This window comes from Platalea leucorodia (genome assembly GCF_965183815.1).
Source record: "Platalea leucorodia genome assembly, chromosome: 3".
NCBI lineage: Eukaryota > Metazoa > Chordata > Aves > Pelecaniformes > Threskiornithidae > Platalea > Platalea leucorodia.
In genome coordinates this window covers 64,708,100-64,733,056 of record NC_138825.1, presented here as the reverse complement: position 1 = coordinate 64,733,056, position 24,957 = coordinate 64,708,100, and the positions used below count along the sequence as shown (strand labels likewise).

At 35.3% G+C, this 24,957-nt stretch overlaps 1 protein-coding gene across 5 annotated transcripts in view; it reads right to left on the bottom strand.

Annotated features, from left to right (window-relative positions):
- AHI1 (Abelson helper integration site 1) overlaps nt 1-24,957 on the bottom strand; it is a 98,413-nt gene that overhangs the window by 10,629 nt on the left and 62,827 nt on the right. For 4 of the 5 annotated variants that reach the window (XR_014227618.1, XM_082306413.1, XM_082306415.1 and 1 more), the window contains 5 exons: nt 14,553-14,611; nt 9,945-10,010; nt 9,630-9,689; nt 7,446-7,608; nt 5,877-5,977 (listed from right to left, as the gene is read on the bottom strand). Coding sequence is in view for 4 of the 5 variants with exons in the window: in XM_082306413.1 (XP_082162539.1) it covers nt 5,877-5,977; nt 7,446-7,608; nt 9,630-9,689; nt 9,945-10,010; nt 14,553-14,611 (449 nt within the window). In the remaining variant the exon portion in view is untranslated. The remainder of the gene's footprint in view (nt 1-5,876; nt 5,978-7,445; nt 7,609-9,629; nt 9,690-9,944; nt 10,011-14,552; nt 14,612-24,957) is intronic. The other variant, XM_082306416.1, reaches the window with a different exon arrangement.

The following is a 24,957-nucleotide window of genomic DNA, read 5'->3' as shown; positions in this document are numbered from 1 at the left end:
TGTGGTTACAGCTTTGCATTAAAATTTGCATGAAAATAGTTCAATCCTCAGAAAGAGGCTATGAGGACCCAAGGAGAAAACAATGGGGACAGAGAAGTTAGCTTGCTCCTGAGAACTCTCTTAATCATATAGATGTCCCTCAATAGTATTTTTGGTTCTGCTTGACCAAGTTCAGGGGCTCAGCCCGATTCTTCCTATCTTTAAACATACCAGTCACTTACAGCAAATGACTATGATTGTCACTTCGTCTTTTCTTTTTTCCCCAATAGATATTAATTTGCTTATAAACCAGATGCCTTTTCTTTCAATGACTCAAACAATACTATAGACACAGGCGCAAACATTTGTTGAGACAGAACACATTAGGACCCACAGAAGTGGTTTTGGAGTTGAAAAAGAAAGAGCTACCAGCTTACAAATAAAGTAGCACCACACATGCTTAAAAGAGTAATCCAACGTGAGCAGTGCAAACTGCATTTTAAAGGGAAAACAGAATATCTAAAAACAGGACACTACAGAACTAAAAAGGTGAAAAATGTTAACATCGGGTAACGTTTAAGGAAAATGGTCTGTTCCTCGTATATGGTACCATAGTAACATTTCTTTCAGAAGGAGGATTTCTTCATGAACAATCAAAGTAATTACTATTTCAAAAGTAGGATTTGCAAAGATGTCTCTATTTTATAATGCCTATTCAACAGTTTATGTGGAAGACCACACAGCAGCTTTGCTGACTGATTCTAGAAAAGCATAGTTTCTTTCAGCCCAGATGTCAATGATTTTAGAGAGATCTGTAATCATATTAGGCATGAATGAAGCCCAGAATGATAAACTTCACTATAATACATTCTAATTCAATTGAATATCACATTTTTGTGTGTCTGCAACCTCTCTGAACCTTAAAAATGAACACACTCATGATGTGTTGAAAGTCTTCAGCTCTACTCGCTGCAAGAGTTCCATCGTATTAATTCTTTAATGTTTCCCTCATTAACATTATCACATCTTCCTAGTCCCTCCGCTTCCTAAAAGATAATCGGTTACTGAAGTGTTCCCCAGTAACCCGAAGAAAGGCACCATTAAAGGAGAAAAGAGAAACAGTACAAACTATAAAATGAAAGTTTTTTATGAAACTAATAGAGAAATTTCTAGCTAGTATTTTTGGAAATATTTTTGAGCAAGTTTTCTGTGCTTTCTAAATTTTTAGATCTAATAAATAAATTTTGAGCCCACAAAAAAACCCACATCAAAAGAGCTCAAGCCCAGGGGAAAAGCATCAATTGCTTGGCAGGTTAGTTTCAGACACGCTAGGCTAACTATTCAGAAAGTCTGACAACAACCTACTCTAGGGGAAAAAGAGTGAGAACATGAATTATTTATGTGAACAGTGATAATCCCAAACTTTGTTTAAATATACATGGAATCAAGTTTTGATGATCCTGGGTAGATTATCCAAATTATAAAATGATAATGTAGTTCTTGAAGGTAACCCTTTTCTTTTCATGCTTATGTTCATTATTTTACACCTTAACATCATTTTTCAAAGATAAATATACTAGAAAGAATATTTTCTTACACTTTTAATGGACATTTTAAATTACTGCTTTGTTTTTGTCTATTACTACTTCCCACTATTCTCACATAATGTAGAACTGAGTAATTAACATTCAGAATCCAATTAGATGCAATTATATAGTGAGTGGTAGGCCATCTTAAATTATAAAACATATTCACAAGATTTTATAGACAGCAGAACATTTCTGGTCAAAAAAAAGAGAGACACTATTGACTTTGAAATGTCTCTGATTTGCCAAAATTTTGCAAAACCCAAATTATGGTTTCTAGTAGAACCCTATCTGAACTCCTATCTTAAGGAACCTGAAAACAGCACATTTACTGGAGCAGCCAGATGACAAGTCCATCTCTATTTCTTGGGATTCTTCATCAGTGCACTGAGAACTTCACTCCATGAAATTTCTATTGGCAGTTTAGATGTATGTTGTAATTAAAGATGATTATGACCTAATTTTGTGGCTCAGGAGTTAAGTAACTCATAAGGCAGGAAAACAAGGTTTGCATAAAATTATTATGTTATGAATGCAAAGCTGATGGTAGAAAGCATTTTGAAAGCAGGTTCTTTGAACTGCAACTTTTTCTTATTATTTGCAAAGATTAATATAGGATCTTGAGTATTACATGCTCTTCTAATGTTAATGATTCCATTTTATTCACTCATCATAAAATTCTGAAGATGAGCTAGATATGCATTTATAATACCTGCAGTTGGAAAACTATTTTTAATTAGACTATCTGGTATTCTCAGTAATTAAATCCATACTATTCTTCTACACTTTAAGTGCCCTATTTAGTCTCATATGGTAGCAAAATCTCACAAGTAACTGCTATGATGATTTTCACAGTGTTTTTGCAGTCTTAACAGAGCTAAATATTTAAGTATTCCTCAAAAAACCCAGAAAGAACAACAGATATAGCAGACCTGGATATAACTAAGTATTTGGAAAGACATGCTTGTGAACAAAAACCAAACACAACCAAAAAATTCAGTTATATTTTCCTGCTTGTGGTAACAACTTAAGCAACAACTTAATTAATTATTTGATAATTATTTTTTGATTAAAAAAAAAAACCCACAACACATGCTTCATTTTCTGTCAAAGAAAAAAAAATCATAGGGTATTATACAGTAAGGATTTTTCCTATTTCCCATGTAAAAGAAATTGGCATTTGCTTTCATCAGCTCTAATACTGAAAAAAAATGAAAGGAATAGGAAGAAAAGTTGCTGTGTCACTGCTGCAACACAGGAACTGCCATAACCGATCAGCCCCCTCAGTGGTCGTCGTAGCAGTTTTGTCTCAGAAGGATCTGGTATTGCCTAAAGCCAAAGTGCTGTACAACTTTCCTTCATTATGACAAACAGCTGAATGACAATTTGTTTCTTCTATGCAGCACTCTGCAGCTTTTGTAAAACCATTACACTTCAAGGCATCGCAAGTCTTACACAGAGATTTGATTCATCATTTGATTCAATTCACTATCTTGGTGATTTATACAGTGCTTATGTAACTTGAAATTAAAAAAAATCAGCCAGATTTGTGTTTCCCAGTCATTTAGACGCTTTTGGAATCTCAGCCATTACCTCAGCCTAAAACATGTTACTAAAAAAACTAATCCCTGAGTGCCTAAGTTTAATAGTGTCTTGTAGTAGCTACATTCACCAGGTTAACTACGCACGTCATAAACATAAATTTCCTTCTACCACTATTGGATGTATTCCATTCCAGCTTAATGTTCGCTGATCTTGTTTAACAGCAGAAGGGGAAAAAAAAGCAGCAAGGGAAAAAGAGTGCATCCAGTTCACCTCTCTACATCATGTACTATTTCATACACACTCTTCACTGCTCATTCTTTGCTAGTTTAATCTTTTAAGTATATCCTCTTATACCATTTTTCCAGGACGTGTAAATGTTTCATTACTTTTCTGTGGACTCTTTATGATTTTGTAGTGCCTTTGGATGCCGTGCGAAACAAAAAGCAACATATTTGCTTGGTTTTGGACTGTTACTGTACACTTTATTCATTATGCCTTTTGAATATCTGTATGTATTACACAGATTACTACAAAATTCCAACTAATAATTAAATATGCAGGCAATTTAATTCAAAGTACCAATAGAATCAAAGTAAAGAATATTTTCATGAAATATTACTAAAACTGAGTGTTACTAAAAAAGTGCTACTAGTAATACAAAAACTATTGTTAGAAAAATATGTCAACCATAAACACTTGAAAAAATGTAAGCGATCAAAACTAACGAAATGTTACTTCTCAAAAAGTTGCATAATAAATACTGGTTGTTAATGTTAGTAACATTAGTTAGTGCACATAAAAGTGTTTTGATCCAGTAAATCAACTAGATTCCTACTACATTAAAACAGAAAAAAATATGTGGATAAAAATGATAAAGTCTTTAATGACAGTAAGTACCTCAGCACTTCTCCCTTTTCTGATCTGGGTATGAGTGAAACTGGGTGAGTATAGCCACATATTCCCTCTGGGATACCTTCCTTGCCTCTAGCAACATAGACAACAGATGAAAGAAATCTTCATGCTTTCCAGTAATGTAATTTTTCCTATATTTGTTCCAGTCTGCGTTTACAGAAGTATGTGGAAGTAATACACCCTTGTCTTTCTTGGACAAAGGTTTGGCTATGAGTTTCTCAGCTACAAAGAAGTAAAAGATACTTCAGATTAATTATTACTGCTTGGTGTAGTGATTAATTCTCTTTTTAAAGTATAGTTAGGAACAAAACACTTAGTAATTCGATTTATAGCAGCTGACTTCAACAGGACAGCTGGCTTCAACAAGACTGCCAAGTGAGTAATCTGTACTCAATAATTTATTAAATGCTACCTATCTCTATTCACCTATTAAAAACAAAAGCTATAGAAAAAAGGTGAATAGAAGTAGCTTTGAGTGTTTTAACCTTGAACATTGCAATATATATTATGCAGCAAAGATTACATAAATCATCTGAAAAAAAGAAAAAATTGTAACTAAGCAACACAGCATATGTTTTGAGCCTTGCAAATCAGACGCAAAATATTAGATTCAATTTTAGAAAAAGTACATGGAAAAGTCAAGTCATTTGAAAGAAATCTAGTTATGTTAGTACCATTTGACTAAAGGAATAGCTGTGGAAAGCACACTTAAGAAGGATATAAACACTTTGGAATAAAAAAATCTTAAATTCTAACAGTTTTGTTTTTTTATTTTTTTTGCTTACAAAGTATCCCATGTTTTAAGACAATCATCAGTCTTACTTCACAGGAAGGGAACATAAGCTCTGCAAATTTTCTACTATCTGTCTGGAGAAGTGAGAATCATTTGTCCTGCTTTGCACATAGCAGTATCTCTAGAGATCTGAAAAAAATAAAATAAAAATCAAACCCCTATTTTTTTTTTCCTTGACAAAAAAATGACTGTTGTTTCTTTGTTCTTCTGTACATACTGTATTCTGACTGCTAACTAAAATCACAAAAACAGGAGTGCTTCTGCATACAATATAGGATGTGATATGTAAACAACAACATAATGCTGTATGCAATTGCAACCTAATGTAAGTATACAGTGGGAGTGGAGAGATATCAGATATAGTCAAGACAAAAGCCTTTCTTTTCCTTTGCTCCTCCAAACTACGAAGTCTCTATAGAGTCGACCCTCTCGAGCAACCTACAGGATGGGTGCAGTCATTCACATCAGAGAACCATCAGCAGCTTTTAAACAGAAACATCCATTGACAAGAAAGCATGTTTAGATGCAGCAATGTCCTGGTCTGGTAATAAGGCTTTATGATCACATTGTATATCTTTAATTAGGATACTATTACATGGACTGAAAAACTCTCAAGAGAAAAACATCACAGCTTCTTCCTAAGCAACGTGATAAATAAGGAAATTTCATGGCAGAAAATGTGAAGAATCTGTGGACAGTGCATATTCCAAGAATGACAGTCAGGTGCCTGAAAGTATGTCAAGTTTTGACAAATCTATGTTGTTTTTTCAACCGTTATTTACATCAGGTAGCTGTGAGAGATAATTCTGTCAACCCTGGAGTCAATGGGAGATTTGCCACTCATTACAATGGGGCAAGAGTAGGCAGAATATTTAATTAACACGTGATGGAACAGCTGGTTCCACACGAGACAAACGTTAGACATCTGCTGAAAATCTACTGCTTGCCTGGAATGAGGTCTACACATAAGAAATTTTTCTAAAAAGGATCAAAAATTAATACGGCACACAAAGAACATAATCCACCACTACTTAGAGAATCCTTCCTTCTCAAATTATTACCTCATGTGGTGCTGGAGAATCTTCCTCTCCTTCTCTTGGTCCTTCAGGTAGGAGACGAGCAGAACCTGGTACTAATCCTGAAGGTTGTTCTTCATATTCTTCTGAAAACAGGATCACCATTATGAGAGCCATGAAAGAATTATGTAAGTATCTATTTTATGCGAACAACCATGACATTATGATCTAGCCAATAATGGGATGTGAACTGAAACAGGTGAAAAATGTTTGAAGCCAAACTTTGTATGAGAATTTATCAAAATTTGCCCATTAACTTTTATTCACATTAGTAAGCTTAGAATTAAATCTAATTTATACATAGGTAATTTATATAGGTAATTACATAAAATAAAAACCAACATTTACATGACTAAGAACAAAGTCCACACTGACAGCAATGCAGCTGATACTTAACGAATGTCTCACATGCATTTCTTTTGATTCAATAATAAGATGGTCACCAACTAAAAAAGCAAACTGTATACCAGCGGTTTTTTTGCATAGTTGGATAACTGCCTCAAATTTATTTTTTTATTTTTTTTAAGAACAACAGGCCATCACTGAAGACTTCCTACAGACTGCTCTCTGGCTTATTTTGCGAGGAAGAAAGGAAGGAGAAAATGCACAGGATGTGCAAAGGGAGGACAAAGAGGAAGGGCAGCAGTTAAGCTAACTTTAATTACCATAATCAAGTTAGCACAGTGTTATGTCTAAGTTTTTTTTTAGGGAAGAGGCATAAATACTAGACTTCACTTGAAAGACAGAGGGAGGAACTAGAAAATGGGGGGAAACATCTTGAGAAATATTGGGTTAAAAGATTTCTAAACACCAGTATAACTGATAGTTTGATAGTTTAGGAAGGCAAATGAATTCCGTGTAGCATGCGACCACACACTATGTCTGTAAGCTGAATACTAACAACTGTCAGGACACTGAGCATCTTTACATCAGTTGACTCAGTAGGGTGCTTCCTATATTATTTGTTCAGATTCATTTAGGTTTGTCTGTATTAGGCTAATCAAAACTGTTTTAATGACAAGGACCTGGTAGCAAGTTCAATGTTTAGATATGAGATTTAACCATTACTGTTCCTTTAAAACATCATAGTGAAATCCACTTATTTGGGAACTGAGCATTTTCTATTAGAGCAGGGGGAAATTAAAAAGTTTTTACAAAAGTAACTGGTTAGATCTCACAGAGACTGCCTAAGAAAAACCTAAGATGTCTGTGAAATGCTTTGATGTGTCCTAAAACATTGCCAAGGTAGGGCATGAACCAGGTGGCTATACGTAAGAAGAGACGAGGAATCAATCCAGTTGACTGATAAGTAAGCCAGTACTATATAAGCTGGAATGTTTAACTAAGTGCCAATACCCTCCGAAGTCAGGTATATCAACTTGCTAAGTGGTTAGCTAACTTTATACAACTTCTGCATCACAATAAGTCACCATTATGCTATTTGCATGCTACATCTATGCATATCTTCAGAACAATAAGCAGTACAGCATGGTAAAATCTTGGACCATCAGTTAGACCCACACCGGTATACCAGGAAGACAGCAGTAAACTTACTTTCACCAGCCACATAATTAGCTGGAAAATAGCCTTGCTGTCCATTTGCTAGGCTGCCAAACCACCAGTTATCATTATCTTTGTATAACACTTGGATAATGTCACTGCGATGGATGGTTAGCTCATCTGATCGATGCGCTGTGTAGTCATAAAGAGCCACTACCTAAAAGAGAGATAAGAGCACCACAGCTTTATCACAACCATGCCACAGAGAAAAAAGCGCAACATTCACTTCCTCTTGCAGAAAAGCAGCTGAAACCAAAGCTGCACTTTGGTAAAAGCTGAGGCTGTCTCAAGTTTTGCTAATGGGATCAGGGGTGGTGGGAAAGCAGCAGGAGAGGCAAGATAAAGGACTGTGGGATTGTAGAAATGGTTAAGAACATTCAATTCACTAAGATTAGCTTCAAAACAGCAGCTGTTAGTTTTATAAGCAATTTACTTGTGAAGCAAAAGGAAAAAAAAAAAAAAAACACTTCATATATTCACTTTCTCAGAATTGTTACACCACCTTCAGATCCCATTCTGTGTGTGCTCATGGAAGCATATGTGTTCAAATAAATACTTCAACAGTATGACAGTTTTACTGAAGGAAAAATTTAGTACAAAAATGTCATTGCAAAGTTTTGATCACTTTTTCTTTTTTTTTTTTTGTTTAGAAATAAGGATTTGCATATACAATTTCATAAATATCTGCCAAAAATATGATTATATTCCATTTCACATAATAAATCCATTTGCTAGTGAAATACAGTGCATCTATACTTTTCTGGAAAATAGTACTAATAGCGGTCAGCACCATACATAGAATACATTACCAGAAGCCTACTTTCTACCCTGAATATGAAAATATCAAGTATAATTTCTCATTTATTTCCTATGCCCTATGAACAAAAATCTGTCTTGATGAATTCAGAGCAGAAAAGACTGAAAACAAGTGAACTGAAAGAACAAGCGAATTGCTCACTTCCCTCATCATAAGTGAAGAACAAAATTATGATCTATTTTACACAAAGAACGCTGCTTCCCTACATATAATCTTGACCTCAGATCCCTCTACGAAATTGTAAATAAAGAGATCAGAAACAGGGATCGTTAGGAGTGATAGGAGGTTACAGGGGATTGAAGGAGACAGCAAAGTTACTATGAAGATAGGGATTTGGAGAAAACACTTCCTTTTTTTATTACTCATGCATGCATTTAAATCCTAAAGCTGCTGAACTGCACCGCACAGTGCTTTTTATATTTGTATTTCTATTTTGAGTAAGATAACCTGCAAGTTATGTGTATAAAAATATAGCCAAGGTCACTTGTATTTTCATACTTCCACGTCATCAATTAAACAGATTAGATCAGTTATGAATGGGAAAAGATGGTAATGATTCTACCATTGCAAATTCTATGTGGTAACTTGTGAGCTGGTCAGCATCAAAAAATTAGTATCAGCATAGTTCTCAGGAGACAGGAAATTTATCTAAATATGCATTCAGTAATCCTGAACTTTTATAAAGAAGCTAAACAATGATATATCATCCTTTATCATAACTCTCCTCCCTGCATTAGGAACGCTTATATAGTAATTGCAGGTGATGTTGACAGTATAGAAATATGAACTTTACAATAAAATAGAACCAAACTAAAACATACTAAAGAGCACCATACATAAACAGTACAGAACTGGAAGCCTGCATGATCATGTCCAGTAAGGGGTGCTCTAACAGTGCCCACTTCAGTTAAGGGGCAACGGTTTCCTTAGTGATAGCACTGTGAAAATCATTAGGTCACTTAAGGTCAAAAAAAAAAAAAAAAAAAGAGGAATGTAACACTAATTACTTGGCAGCATGAAAAACAATGAAAGGCAGAGCAACAAATACTTCTTTTTGCAGTGTCTTTTGTAAGATAGGTCTAGTGCGAATGTTTTGGGTTTTGGAAAATATTACAAAAATTTAGTAACGTGGAAACACTGCCAACAAACAGTTCAAACCAATCAAGCAAGTCCCACTGTCTGTGTCCTAGAAAGAAAAAATTAAAACACCAATGTGTCCTGTAATACAACTGATTGAGCAAGCCTGACAATTTAAAAGAAATGTGGAAATTGCCATTATATTCTCTGGGGAGATCAGAAAATGAGTATAAGGAGATACAGGAAATGCACCTCAGGACCAAAGAAGAATGTAAAACACTCACAATTATGCCCAAAGCAATGGAATTTCTTCTGGTGTGACATTCAGACATGTTAAATTTTGTCTGGGTCCAAGTTCAAGCCAAAAAAAAAAAAAAAATCTATATTCATCAGAATTTTACAAAATTATTTTTCAAGGGTGATATAAAATCAGCAGTAATGTAGTTATGGTGGTTATGAACATGTTTGTAAGAACTACAAAACCTAGGGTAGCAAAAAAAAATCCTTGGGATCATGCTAAAAAAAAGAATGTGCTTTCAAAAGCACAGATACAGTCTAACAGGTATACAAGATACTGCAAAAGATTACATAATACTTACCGTCTCTTGCCCGAGTGGACAACTGCTTCCTCCTCTCACCCCCAGTGCAGTCAGGCAGTCATCATTCTAGAAGAAGAAATTATTTTAAAACTTCAATATGAAGTATTTTGATAAACTATCATTTTGAGTATTTTCATGTCTACTGTAAAACAGTAAGAATTATCTGTAATACAATACTTTTTTAAAAAAAGAAAAAGCAGAAGTGACGTTAAGCAACACTGAGTAATATTGGCTATGTAGATACTTAGAAAAAGATACCAAGTTTTTCAAATATGTACACTCCACTAAAGACAACATAGGGGAAGACAGAGGATTGATGACTATGCGGTCTAAGCTTGTTTGCATTGCAAACACTACAGTACACGTCTAAGAAGCTGGTGCAGTGAACTTCAGCTCTGAACCAGTATGCAAAAGATGCCACTTTCATATAATGCAGAATTTCAGGTTGGTCTTAAGAACCAATACTTTCCATTTAATTCTAATTGTTCTATCTTTACCACTTATTCTTCAGACTTCCAAAAAACTCAAAGGAATAGCAGGTATATAACCCAATAATTAGGATGTGCCTGTACCTACAAAATTTGATTTCTGTCAAACAATAGAATTCTTCAGCTGAAAGAAGATTTAAAACAGAAAAATTATGAAAAGTAGCAGAGGAACAACAAATTAGAACAAAGGAAGAGATGGAAGTCCTTTGCTGGTGTTACTTAATTTTTTTCAATGTCCTATTTTCATAGAGGGAAAACCAGTTTCCCCTAGATTTTGTGTGTGTCAAAGGATACAAACTACAATGCAGAATAGAAATATTACACAGCAATTAAAATAGAAGAATCAAATGCAAGCTTTGTGAAGTAAACAACATTTCCACCCATAACAGATTGTACCACATTATAAACAACATTTAAATTTGATAATTTCTATCCCACGTACTTCACCTTTTTCATATTTTACAGCCCCTCCTTTAACTGTCTTTTGCATGAGCTTCTTTCTCTTCTCTTGCTTTTTTAGAATATATATCTAAAATGTATTGCTCCTTTTATTTTCTGGTTTTTTATTACGGTGATCCAAGGAACATCATTACTGCAATTCTCAGCAGAATAAATGGCATTCTCTAGAACAGAGATTCTTGCCCTCAACGTTGTTTTCCTAACTTAGCTAGGCTTATCCCATATGGGAAAGAAATCACTGATTACCCCCAACACAGAGGTTCCATCCAGTCTCCAGATTGCTTGGGTATTGCCACAGTAGTTACAGACACACACACAGAGTACACAGAGATGAACACAGTATAAAAGCTAACAGTTGCACTCAGTTCTTATCATCTACCAGAACATCTAAGCCTACCACCTAAAGAGTTCTGAATAATTATGTACATGCACAGAGGAGGGGGGGGGAAAAGTAACTGCCTGATTTGATAAACAAATTTTGAACAAAGACTGGTGGAGCTGCAGTTCAGAGTATGTGGCTTGTTCAGTGGTCTACTGGTAGTTAGCACTGCCTTACAGGTTTCAGCTAATTCTCATTTTCCATTCTCAAGGTTAAGAGAATTGTGCAGGCAATGTGCTTAGCCCGTGGGATGGGAGTGCCTCCTGTTGCTCAAAAATGATTCATCAGAATTATTAGCAGTATTATTTAGGTATCTAGTTCAGGTACTCATATTGCCCCATTATTGTGTCTCAATCTCTCTCTCTCTCTTTTTAATAAAGTATTTATGTGCTCTCAAACACTCACCATAAGAAGAGCTTGAAGAGAGCAAGCTGTTTGGAAATAACAAGCTAAAATCCATGAGTCATCCTGAGACTATGTTGAATGTTCTCAGACACTGGGTTAAACTTTTAAGGCAACAACAATCCAAAGAGTTCCCTCTTAAAGAGATACTCCGAGTATGTCATGGGCTGCACACACTCCCTGCCTCCAGCGGGACAGGGGAATCGCCATGGCTGCCTACCACAAACGTCGCTACTGCAAGGCAGCAGAGCTGCCTCCGGCGTGCCGTGCCATTTCTCAAATGGTGCCAGCTACCAGTTACACTGCAAGGAACACACAGTAAAAGCTACTGGCCTTTCAGTTTAGAAACATCATTTCTTCACCATTGTGTCACAAGATTAAGCCACATTTTCAGGATTCCAAAAAAAGCGGCAGACATACTGAAGTGTATGAATGCATCGTTCTTAACACAATATTAATGTCCCCTTTTTTAATGCAAGATGGAAACTAGTTAAGCCTTTTCTTGCATCACAGCAGACATGGGGCTACAGTTATGTTCGGAGGAGTTGGTCTTTTTGGGAGTCAGACCACCTGTGAGAAACAGGATCAAAATGTTTGCTGAAAAAGCCCGCCGTGTCACGCTGATTTGGGTTGAACAAAGCTGTTAGGGGCTTTCAGCATAAGGAACATCCTCAGAAGAAGATAAATAGATCCAGCAGTTGATGCAGAGTTCTAGACCATGGAATATCATGCTGGCTATCCACGACTAACCCACTTAGATAGCCTTGACATTTCTAACACAACAACAAACAAACAAAATGTTTTAAGACACTAATACAAAAGAGAGCATTGCAGGTAAGAGTAAGCTGATAAATAAGTTGCTGTATCAAGTGTCACTGATTCCTGATAACAGCACTAATTAAAATGTTTATGGCTTCTTTTTAATTGGGCAGTTTCAGTGATTGTGGTAATGGAAGTTTTGCTTTTAATTCATGCAGATGTATAGCAGCCAACGGGATTTGGGCATTAGACAGCATTCATTCCCTTAGGAGAAGCAGCACTGAGTAGGAACAAGTGATATGTTATTACTGCATTTTCTGTAAAAATTTCAGCATTTCATTTCTACTACTGAACAAATATATTTCGAATACCACAATATCAAATTTCAAAGAAAAAATATGGAAAAATGTAAAGTCTATCGGTGGTTTCATACGCTTCTTCCTTATATGTAAACACACTCTTCATTGTAACAGAACAAACATACAGATTAAGACTCACTTCTAATTAGTCATTAACTCTTAATAACTACACTTGGAAAATAAGCTTTTCTAAGATTAATCTCAGGCAGACACTACACATACCACAGTGAACCCCAATGTGTGTGCATACAGGGCCAAAGCCACCCTCCCTCCTTTTCCCATTAGAGTGACAGACTCAGTGACGTAAAGGACAAACATCTATTTCTTGGATGCTGCACAGTGCCACTGCTTCTCTCCATTCCACCTCCCTATACCTGCTATCTGCCAGAATGGAAGAGAAATGGGGAGTATTACTTGTGCAAACACTCCAGTAAAGACACAGGGAATGAGTGTTCAAGCTTCTCTTGTCTGTTCAGTAAATCTATGCCTCAGTGTGTAACAGCCTAGGTTCTGAGACTGTTACCTTTCGAGTTTTGTTGTTGTTGTTGTTGTTGTTGTTTTATGCTTTTTTTTTTTTAAAAAAAAAAAAGGAGATAAAATAAGAAATGAACTTATAGTGCTCAAAAAACCCATGACTGGCTTAAAAGTGAGATAATATTTAAAACGTTTAAAAATTTTACAGAATCAATCTGAGCTTTTACAGTTGCTCTATTGTTTTCATTTTTCCTTATGAACTCGAGGGTTAGAAATTTACTTAATCCTCTCCTTCCCTAAGAATGTCATGCAATCTCTTTACCCCAGTAATTGAAGTTTTAACTAAAATGCTAAATAAGCCGAGACATAGCATAAAATAATTGAATATTGTTAGCACTGTTGTATTTCTGTTCTTCTTCTCTGGTCCAATTAATTGTCAACACACTCCTAGCTCAGGACACCTAACTGTACAAATTTAGTCTATGGGAAACAGAAGTACAAGGACAGTATTAATAGCTAAATTAAAATGATTCTAAAAGTATTAATTGCTAAGAATAATGTACTCTTCTTTGGTCTTAATTAATCTGTCTGTAGACACTGTAAAGTTACTTCCTTAGGCTTCAGATGACTACAATCCTTATTTGATTACAGCCTTTCAATATTTAATGAGCATGGGAATCTATAATCTGCCTAGAGGAAAAAAACCAAAACTGTGCCAGGCTGCACTTTATTGAAACCTGCAATGTACAAACAGAAAACAGAAATGCAAACACAGCTGCTGCAGTAAAGCCTACAGGGATAAAAAAAAAGAAAGAAAAAAAGCAGAAAAAAGATCAATTCAGAAGCATGTGAAATACTCCAGCTCCTGAAATTATTCAAAACCTCTTCAACTATTTTGTCATTTGTAAATGTACTACTTTCTTGATATAAATTACTCAGTTTACCTGCACTTATAACATATATATTACTGCATTTATAACAGAAAAAGTAAAAAAAATGTTTAAAAACCTTAATTTAACCCTCTCAAAAAAAAAAAAAATTCAAATTAGCTGCTATTTAGTATTTTCCAAAACAGTTAATCCTGTAAAAATTTTATAGAGCTTGCTGTGATGGAGAACATTAAAATACTGATTGAACAATTTATACTTTTATTTGCTTGAAGATACCTCTTTTGTGAATAAAGACAGGATTTAAAAAAAAACCCTCTCTACAATGAGAACTTGTGAATAACGACATTTTATAGTTAAACATCAATTTAAAAAAAAAATGCAAAGATAGAATTCCTTACCGTCTGTAGTCTACCCAATAGTGTTCGGCTAAGAGGATTTCCTACTGGGCCGAAACACCCTGTGAAAAGAAAAGGCTATGAATTTTCTGCTTGTTATCCTTTTCCATCGAATAAACCATTTTATTTTAAAATCATTATGTTAGCAGGATATGTTTGACAAAATTCTAATGAAAAGCAGTAGCATCTTTCAGTCACAACTATGCATCCTTCAGTCAGGAACAGTTGGAGGGTTTATTTAACTAACAGACCTGACACAAGGTTAACTAATCCAATATTTCCATTCAAATGATTTGGAGAAATAGCTCAAGCTATGTCCACATGCCACCTCGTGCTCAAAGCTGACACTATTATCTAGGCTGTATTGCTTTTCTCTTCATTGAATTTCCGAGTAATGCATACAAAGTTTTCCAACAGAAATGATCACAAAAACTCTCAAAGGAATTACTTCCTTATTTTATCTGAAAGAATAACTATGCCTATTCAGTAGTTCCCTTTGATCATCTGAGTTCCTATCACAACACATCTTGCTGTTTATTTTATTCACTCTCTACATAGTGCATTTGAACAAGTACTTGTAAATTCTTTTCAAACTATTATGTTAACTACTAAGCTCAGGAAAATCCTTTCATCATCTATGGATTTATCTCTTTGTTATTGGTCTCCTCAGCTGTATACTTAAGAAAACATCTTAAAAAGAAAAGATACAAAAATCTGAAAGTTGTTGAACACGACAGTGAAAAATGCTACTGCTTCGTTGGAGAATGGTTTCTCAAGTATAAAGATACTAGACAACACAGAGTTAAGCTCACTGCATTTCCTCTGAGAGACACTAGATTTGAAACAAGTTTTGTTTTCAAAGAGGAGTAAGTTCTGAAAACTCATTTTCATTTGCCACGCCAAAAGCCTACTCTTGAGGAGTCCAGTATGTGAATAAAGAGGACTTTTCAGACTCAGATTCCCCTGTACTGGCACAGCTCCACAAGGAAGCTTGCACAACTCCACCTACAGTATACTTTCTAAAGCCTAGTGGTTTGGACTTTCACAGGAGATTTACTATAAATGTTTAATCATTAAGATATTTAGATATTTGTAAATATAAGAAAAGCTGCAAGCTCAAACAATCATAGTTAAACCATGCTCCTGCAGATCTGCATGTGAATAATTTTGTACTTGTGCGAAGTCCTCAATATGTGCAATAATTGATTTTTCAATTTTCTGTATGAATTAAAATTTTTGTGATGTTCATTATTTCAAAAAAGCTTGTATAAATTCTGAAATGCTTCATTTTGAAAGGCTTACTTTGATTTTTATTACTTTTTTCCATCTCTTTTGAGAAAAGAGATGAGAATAGAAACCATTTTCTGAATTCAAAGACAGTAGACCTGAAGCTTACCTTTTTTAAAAATAAGCTATTTGCTAAAACATTTGTTCAGCACTAACACCAAAAGTCAGTGGGGATATTAATCCTATTAATATTGTTATCTACGCGCTCATACAGTTATAAAACGAGCTGCTACAGATATGATACTACATATGGATATACTATTGCATAAAAGTGTCAGATCAACTCTTTGAATAAAAAAAAAGTCTGCATGATAAAAAAATATTTTTTCTTTAGACAGCTAAGTATTCTACCATAGGATTTTCAATTTGAGCATTGTAGTGTTGCGTCAGTTCACACAAACCCATTCTAAGATAAAAGCTGTATAAAATACATGATGAAAACAATTTCTTCTTTGGCAAAATCTTCAAACTTTAATTAAAAAAAAAAAAATCTGTATTTTTATCAGTAATATCATTGACTTTCTTGTTCTCCTAAGGAAAAGATGTATTACCTGCAAGTACTTATGGAGTGTATGTTTATGTATGTGGGTACTCCTGTGCAGTCTCTATATTTAGCTGCTTGTCAGGTGAAAACTTTATGGTTAGACTGATATCCCAATTAAGCCTGAATAAAGGGCAGTGCAGACCTGTTCTGCTGCAAGCACAGGAAAGAGACAGAGGTGTAACTCAAAGCTATAAGGAGCGCTGTGCTGAATTCTAGCAGCTGGCACCGGTTTTGACTTAGCGTTTTCCGTGACTAGAGCCTTCTTCCACAACAAGCAGGAAATTCTTATTACTTTGCTTGAGGTGTAAACACTAAATAGACCACAGCACACTTGGGTCCAAATATTCTACGCGCCAGAGAGCCAATGCTATTTGTTCATATTGATCATACCTATTGGTTACCCCAAACTAGTCTTTAGTCTTATCCATTAGCTTTTTTCGGTTATCAAGCATTCCTTTAGTAGTGCCTACATTCAGAGCAGTCATACTAAAAACCTAAACAAAACAAAAAAAACAAACCAAACCAAACTGTTCAAGTCTTCGTCACTCACAAAAAAAGGCCCATTCAGCAAGCAAGAGAATATCCATCCTTTCTTTCTCAAACGATGCAGTAGATTTTTAAAGCAATTCTACACAGCTATTGGCTTGACGTGGTTCCATGCTTGATGAAGCATGTAAACGACACCGCGCAGGTGTGACTAACAGCCTCGGCAGTGCTTGCTTTGCTTATCTCTGACCCAGGCTGTGCTAACTCTTCAACTGGTAGAGCGAGCTATTGAAATTGAGGTCAGGATTGCAGAAGGACATTTCCACTTCATCCAAAAATGAAGTTTACAGGACACCGTGACCTGTTGGGACTCTCACTTAGCCTGAGCTTATATAAAGGTCATTAAATCCCTTGTAAGGTCAAACCTGAAAAAAACCAACACCCAGATTACCTAGACTGTCTTATCTTAAGGATGCTTCAGAATCAGTAATGAAGAAACATTTTTATTGATTCAGAGAGTTTTCTTGAACTCTCCAATAATCTTTATTAACAGCATTTGCTGTCTTCACCTTCAAAACCCCGTGTGTCTTGAGAAGCTAATCTTCCCTACGAAAGTATTACCAGTTGAACTACTGTACTCCCTATTACTCTGCACTGATCTTCAGTGGTCTCCTGTACATGGAATTTTACATGAGAAGAAAAAATCAGTTCTAGAAGAACCTACTGCTAATGTCTAAATGTGATGTTAGATGTCTCAAAATGATAGATACTGTTCCTTTTTCTCAAATGATCAGAATTTTCACAGACAAAATTTAACAGCAGGATATATCTTCTTTATGGTCCACGTAATCCTCTCGCCATGATCATTTTATTAGTCTAAGCATGTGCTGATTTAGGTAAACGCCTGCCAAAGAATTGGTATCTTTTGAAAAACAATGTAGCTGTCTGCCTTGAGAGGGAGTCAGAAACTATCAGTTTCCCGTACAATTTGAACAGTGAACTGAAAGTCTATCCTTATTTCCCCTGAGTCGCTTCTGGCAATATATTATAGGCCAGTATAATTGTAACTAAAGAGAAAAGAAGATGACAGAAACCAAGTAGTTGTCCTCCTGTCCAAAACACATGTCCGTACTACCAGGTTCCCAGTTTTATTGCACGCTTTCACCAAAAAACTACCCTCTTCTCTAGACAAGCACATTATTGTAAATTGATCAAATTCTAAATGGGCTGAAATACACAGGAAATTGATGAGTTCACTTCCAAACATATTAGATTTATACAGAGATTTACATGATAACAGCAACAATGCCCCAAAATAGCACTTATAATAATTAAGAACATTCCCTATTAAATAACAGTATCTTTAGCTATTATATTTGTTTTAAATTAATAGCAAAAGAGCCAGAATAGGGAAAAAAGTCCTTCTAGGGAGTCACGTAATTCCACTATTATCCTACTGGAGTGCCTACAATCACCTAATATTAAACGTTTATCTGAAAAATTCCTCTTTTAATAGAGGCTGAGACCATTCATTACAGAATGTATATTTTAATTACCTTTTCAAAAGAAGGCTTTTTCTCCCTTCATGAAATGCTCTTGATAAATTAATTCTGTTTATTAATAAAGGTATTTGTGCATCATAAATCTCGAAGGATTCCAGTCTCATGGAATCTACAGTTAATGAAATAATCCAAAACTTTATCCTGGAAAAACCTCAGAAAATCACAGAACACCAACGAACAAATAAATAACTAAGACGACAGGAACAACGGTTAACATTCAGACATTTCTGTGTTGAACCCCTCTAAAGCATACAGAGAGAAAAAATTCTTACCTATTTCAGTTCCACATTATTGTATTTTTAATTGAGTTTTACTTTAAGTTTATACTAACTATTAATATCTAAAAAACCCACAAACAAATTCTGAAAGAGATGAAAATAAACTATGCCTCTAGGAAATGGTATTTCTCATTGCAGACATTCTTCTTATAATTTATATTGTGGCCTCTTGCAACATGGCATAGTTAAAATACACCCAAATAAACAAAAAACACTGGGGGAAAAAAGTCAACTCAGATGAGAGATGAATATGTGTATATCAGCTCAGTCCTTTTCCTGTTCATCTTCTGTGGCTTTAAAACTGTTCCCAGTAAACAGAACTATGTTTTCAGCACAGTCACCTATTCAAAAGTATGCACTTTGTGACCAAAGGATCTTTTAGTATGCAGTATAATCTCTACTTTAGGCTTCAAGGGAAAGTTTTGAGTTTTTTTTAAAGTATAAGCTTTCAGAGCAGTAATACTCAGTTCTTTCTGTAAATTTGTTTTTCAAGCTAGGTATAATATACGGGAAAGATCATTTTGTAATGATCTAAATATATATTAATCTTCCCCCAAAGGCTTTATCCTCACGACAATTATGCTTTAATAGATCAAACAGAATTCATTAAATAAAAAGATTGTTTATATATTGGATAAGAACCTGTTTTCCTTTACATAAACACAGGATCACAAATACTTTCAAAACCCACTGCAAACATTTTCAGATGCAGTTCACAAAAAAATTAAAGGAATGGATGCACCTACTTAACACATGCGTGCCTTTTTGTTTTACCAGCAAAACAGATGTTTTACTAATAGCCAGTGCTGTAGGTGAAAACCTACTTCAAATTCTGCTCTACATAACTTAGTCTAGCACCTATGATTTTGAACATATTCCAAACTGAACAGGAGAATGGATAGGACCAAAGTGTATTGAAAACTGTTTCAATGAATTTGAATCTGTATTACAGCTTTTAAAACTACTTTGGAACACATTTGGCTGAAGGTAAAGCAAGAAAACTACATTCAAAAGCAGTTCAAAGTGAGACAAGGAACAGAGTGGTTTTAGCATTCTTTCTAAAATAGTGTTCTCGTTGTAACTAATATGATGCCAAAGGAAATGGTTAATTCTCTTGAGAGCCCATATCTTGCAAGCCACTTAAAATGTATATTCTCAAAATAGATGGTTCTCACATGCTACATTTAGGTGTATGTAGAATAGTGCTGTGACGGCATCACTACTGAATGCAAAGGACTTCTACAAACACACATAAGATTCTTGCAATGTATTCTGCACTGGTAGAAGTCTACTCAAGGTTGGGTGAGACCATGCTGTTATTAGACCTCTCTTTGTCTTTTCCCCACTTTTTTCTTCTATCAGAGCATCTGGAAAGACTGAACAATCTCCTCAATGCTGTTCTCATTTTCTAAGTGGGGTTCCAATTTGTTAACCTAAATCTATCCACTTAAAACCAAAATGTAAAATCCCTCTGTTTACTCTCTTACTTTCTGTAAGTTATATAGAGAAACTTCTATTAATTTAGATATTTAGAATATCTCTCGGATAGGAGAGCTGTTTTTATGCTATATACACTTAAAAAATGAGAGAGGGAGAAGCCTTAGCTCTACTGCTGCCAGATGTCACCCTTCCAGTTAGCGGAGAGATTGATCTAGATGGCATTGACATAAACCAAAAACCAACCCCCTCCCCACCCCAATTAAACCAAGAGAGAGCTGTGCTGATAGGTGGAAAAGCATAACTTCTTTTTGTTTCCCTTCCCCATCCCCATTAATACAATGAAAACTTGTAAATTAACAAAATAAAAGAAACCTGGGAACTTATGTCAATAGATCAGGCTGTGGTTGCCATTCAAAACACTATAGAGAAAAGTCTGCACAGAGGGATAAGCTTGCAATAAAAAAGTATGCAATATTTACCAATTGTTTACTAAATGCCGGTAGTAAAAACAGTTACCTAGAAAAGTAACTCCAGGGAGTTATACAATTCAGTACCATGCAGTGCCACACATATTGCTGCAGCTTCTTTCAGACCAGCACGCGATTTTCTAGTAGATGCCCCAACTCCGGGTATTAGAGGAGCTCTGGCTTCTCAAACCACGAGCCAGTCACGGTCTTCCTAAACTGAGAAAGACAACTGGTCTAGTGTGCTTAAACAGAGTAACTTTCTTATCCAAGGACTGGTACAGTTCTCTCTAGCTACTGCATCTGGTTGTCTCTGACTCCCCAGCCCAAATGGCCAAGTACACTCTTGCAGCAGAGCTAAGTGAACACCGGAGCAGTGCATGGAGCAAGGCTTGAATTCACACCTGCAGATCCACAAAGAGATACCTTCACTGTAACATCAACTAATTCTAATCCTTGTATAAGAGACCTCAGAATCAGACAGCACTAACACAAAAAAACCACTGTGCTTCTGGCAGTGCCCTATCCCACAACATAATTATATCTACCATCAGCCGAAAGAATGCACAGAGATATTCATTCAGGGTTAGCCATCATTTTCATTCCTGGTTCAAGGTGTACAAGGGCACAAACATGTATTTGCTCTGAATCTTAGAACAGCCCTCCAGAAGGAACTATGGAGATAGTCTGTCACTGGCTTTGAGGAGAATACTATTTCACACCAACGCATTTATCCTGTACTTAGGCACAACGAACAGGCAGAATTTGGCCCCTATTTACAAAAGGTATAATGAAGTAAAAACTATTGCATCACAAAAACAATTAAAAAATCCAACTTTTTAATTAGAGATTAAAATCAAATACATTTAGCAGCCTACACACCTACCTAATTATTTCTGAGTAATCTTATCAAATCATCATCTTACATTTTTCTTGCAAATGTTAAGTTTCTACAGTACCATATATAAACAATGCAAGTAGTAGCACGTGTCCCAAGCATTCTTTTGAAGTAAAGAACATTTACTGAATTCATGCTAATCAGGAACGTGCTAATTTATGACAACGTCTAACGTTACATCACAATGGCATTAGATACAACTGAAAATGAGCAGGGGTTATAGTATCCAGTTGTTTCTTTCTACAGTGTAGAGAACAGAAAGTGACTCTACAGCAAATGTCAATAAACCTGCACAGATATCATCAGCGTTCTGAAATCAGATTGGCAATATCATTTACAAGTTCTAGATAGCAGATTAAAAAAGATGTAAGGAAAATGCAGACTATGACGCATACTTTGTATTAATATGAGTTATTTTTCTTCTAGTGCTGCAGATATCCTGAGAAAGTCATTATTAGTTTTGCTAAGCTCACCAGGACTATTTAAAAGCAAACAAACTAAACTAAATTTGAAAAGAAACTTATTTTGCATTATATTAAATAAAGCTTGTGGTGTTACCCTATTGACAAATACTTCATGAAATATAGAAACTGCAGTCCCCTCCACTTCTGGGTTTGGTAATATTTTTGCTTCTGCATTAACTTACCCTCCCTGAATCAGAGGAAATGAAGCTCAAGCAGGATTTATGCTTATCTGTTTCCTAAAAATATGTAGTACAGTTAAATTCGATTTATTAATACAGTTAATTTCTATGTAATATAGTTAAATAGAATTCAACTCTATCTGTAACTCTCAAAGTCAAGTATCTACTGACCTCAGGAGGTCTACACATGTCTTTAAAAAACATACTTGACTAGGGATAAAAGACAAAGAATGAAAAATATGCAAGGACGGAAAACAAAGTCATTTACTTTGCATGGTTCCTCCCACAACTGAAGTTCAGCAATGGCTGGTTACCCACAGTTACTTAAATCAAATTAGCCTGTTGCTCTACAAATGGAAAGCTGTAAGGTAATATGCTTAGAATACCACAAATACTTTTCAAAATCAGCCATTAACATTTTTGCAATGCAAAGTCTTCTCAGTTAAGAAAAAATAGCCAGTTACTGCACGAACTACTCAGTTTCTATATTACCCAGTAGCCTCACAATGTCAAATCAAGTCTTGACAAAACAAAACAAAAAAAATCTTGTAACTGCTTGAAGAACATATGTAGCATTTTTCTAACATTTGCATTCAAGGAAAAAGAGTATCAGCATCATATGCAATATGCTGGAAAAAATAAGTCAGCTTGATAGTTCAGGTTTTTATCATGACCAGAATAGCCACCAGTTTGTACCTAGCCTACTTTCTCCATTAAATTAGCACTTTCAGCCAGTACTGAATATTAATTTTGAGAAAATATTACCAGAAAATTCCATGACATTGACAAACAATTCATACATTATTAAACCTGAAAAATGCAGGACCATTGGCAGACACTAGATCAGGAAACCATTATATAAGAATTTTAATATGGTCTAAAAATCAAAAGAGTAAGAAAAAAAAGTTCATAGCAGATACACTTATTATTGTATTTTCAGAAACAGAACGCTATGTCTTTAAAATACATTCCCAAGTTTACTTTCCATTTTGTAGTTCAGAAACTAGATTGGGAAGATATTGTGTGACAACATGTGTGTGGCGAAATCAACCTACCACGTGAGTTTTTGTGCATGCACACTTTCGAGTTTTCAGACAATTTATGAGCAGAGTTTTTCTACCTATCAGTGATTACAACATGCATGAATAAGTCAGTCCTTTCTAATTCATTTCCAACTGTATATGGAAATAAAATAATGGCCTGTAGCAACTTTGGTAACAAAATCTTAATAAGATTCCTTGTAAATTATCTACGACAAAGCGCTTGACACTATCGGTATTATCCATTACAGAGGAAAATACACTGAAAAGTTAAGTCCAACATTAAAGCAACACATTGCAGATCCAGTTGGGCACAGATTTCAACAATGTTGATTTTTGCAGTTTCCTTCACCTACAAGGTCCACAAAGTTTTCTCGAATGCAATAGCAACCTGCTACTACTTTTACAGCAGTGGATTTTTAGAATGCTTTTTAGAAAGTATCACTATTGCTATACTCTCAACCGTCAGCCACCATGCAACTACTCTAGCAGAAGTTACACTGGCTATACAAATATGTGGATGCCAAATATTATGCTACTTTGGAGAAAGTAAAAAAGATGGTGGCCATTAAGGGCCACCTTCTAGTACAGGAGACCCTGGTAGAAAGCTTGAATTATCGCTTGACAAAGAGCTGAAAAGCAATCTGTTCTAGACAGGTTTTTCCTTGGGTCTTAGGTGGAGGATATGCAAAAAAAAAGCATGGAAAGGAAACTTCGCAAAAAAACATCATAAGGAGGCAACACTCCCTTTCATTTACAAAGTGGTACCTGATCTGAGGAGAGGTAAAAGACAGAAAACCAAGAAAGGCAGGTTCATAAAGAGGGACTGTGCCCAGCTTTGGGCTAAGACCACATTTCCAGAACTCTGGATATCCTGGAGAGAACAGACTTCTCTCCAAAGTTCAATCAGCAACCCAAATCGCTGCAACTGGTATTAGAAGATAGTAAGACTTTACACTACCTCAGCGTCAAGCCAGCAAGTAAAAGTTACAGTCCTACCCAGTGAATTTGTATCTTATTTGTATAGGAATTTTACACACAAGACTATTTGCACAGCGAGTCTAAAGATGTAATAAAAAATATTAATGAAAATTAAATTCAGAATGAATACAGAAATACCATTTGACTAAATATCTTCTATAGTATCATGGAATACAATTTGGTAAGTATTTAATACAATAACATGAGCGCTTTTTTTCACATCATCACACAGTAGTGCAAACTGATAAAAACTGCAGTATTTTAAACATATAAGCTTAGTTACATCACCCATCCTCTCTGGTTTGACTAACAGCAGCAACTAAAATCGCTAATGACTGTGCTCATACTGCATCGCCAATAACGCAAAATCCACAAGAAACCAGCAGCTGCAAAGTTTTCATACTCATGAGTAAGAGAAAGGGGATTATTGAGGTCTTAATATTCGAGGACAGGAAATTCTTCTCCATAGCTTATTATGAAAGTAACCCATTTTTATACATTATGCATTGTGAAAGATACCTAGGTTTCTTTAAAACTGACTTAATTGCTAACTGCTACACAAACATTTGTTTCTTCAAAAGGACCAAACAACTATACAAAACACAGAAAACTGTCTAGTAACACTCTAAGTTTGGAACTCTCAAAGCACGTGCCTTAATAGCCTTGTTCACATAAAAGCACACAGTTGTTAAATCTTCCTAGATGTTTTTTGCACATTCGCATGTGCCAAATTATTAACTCAAGAATTGGTGATACAGACAACCCTGGACACACGTTGTTCTCTG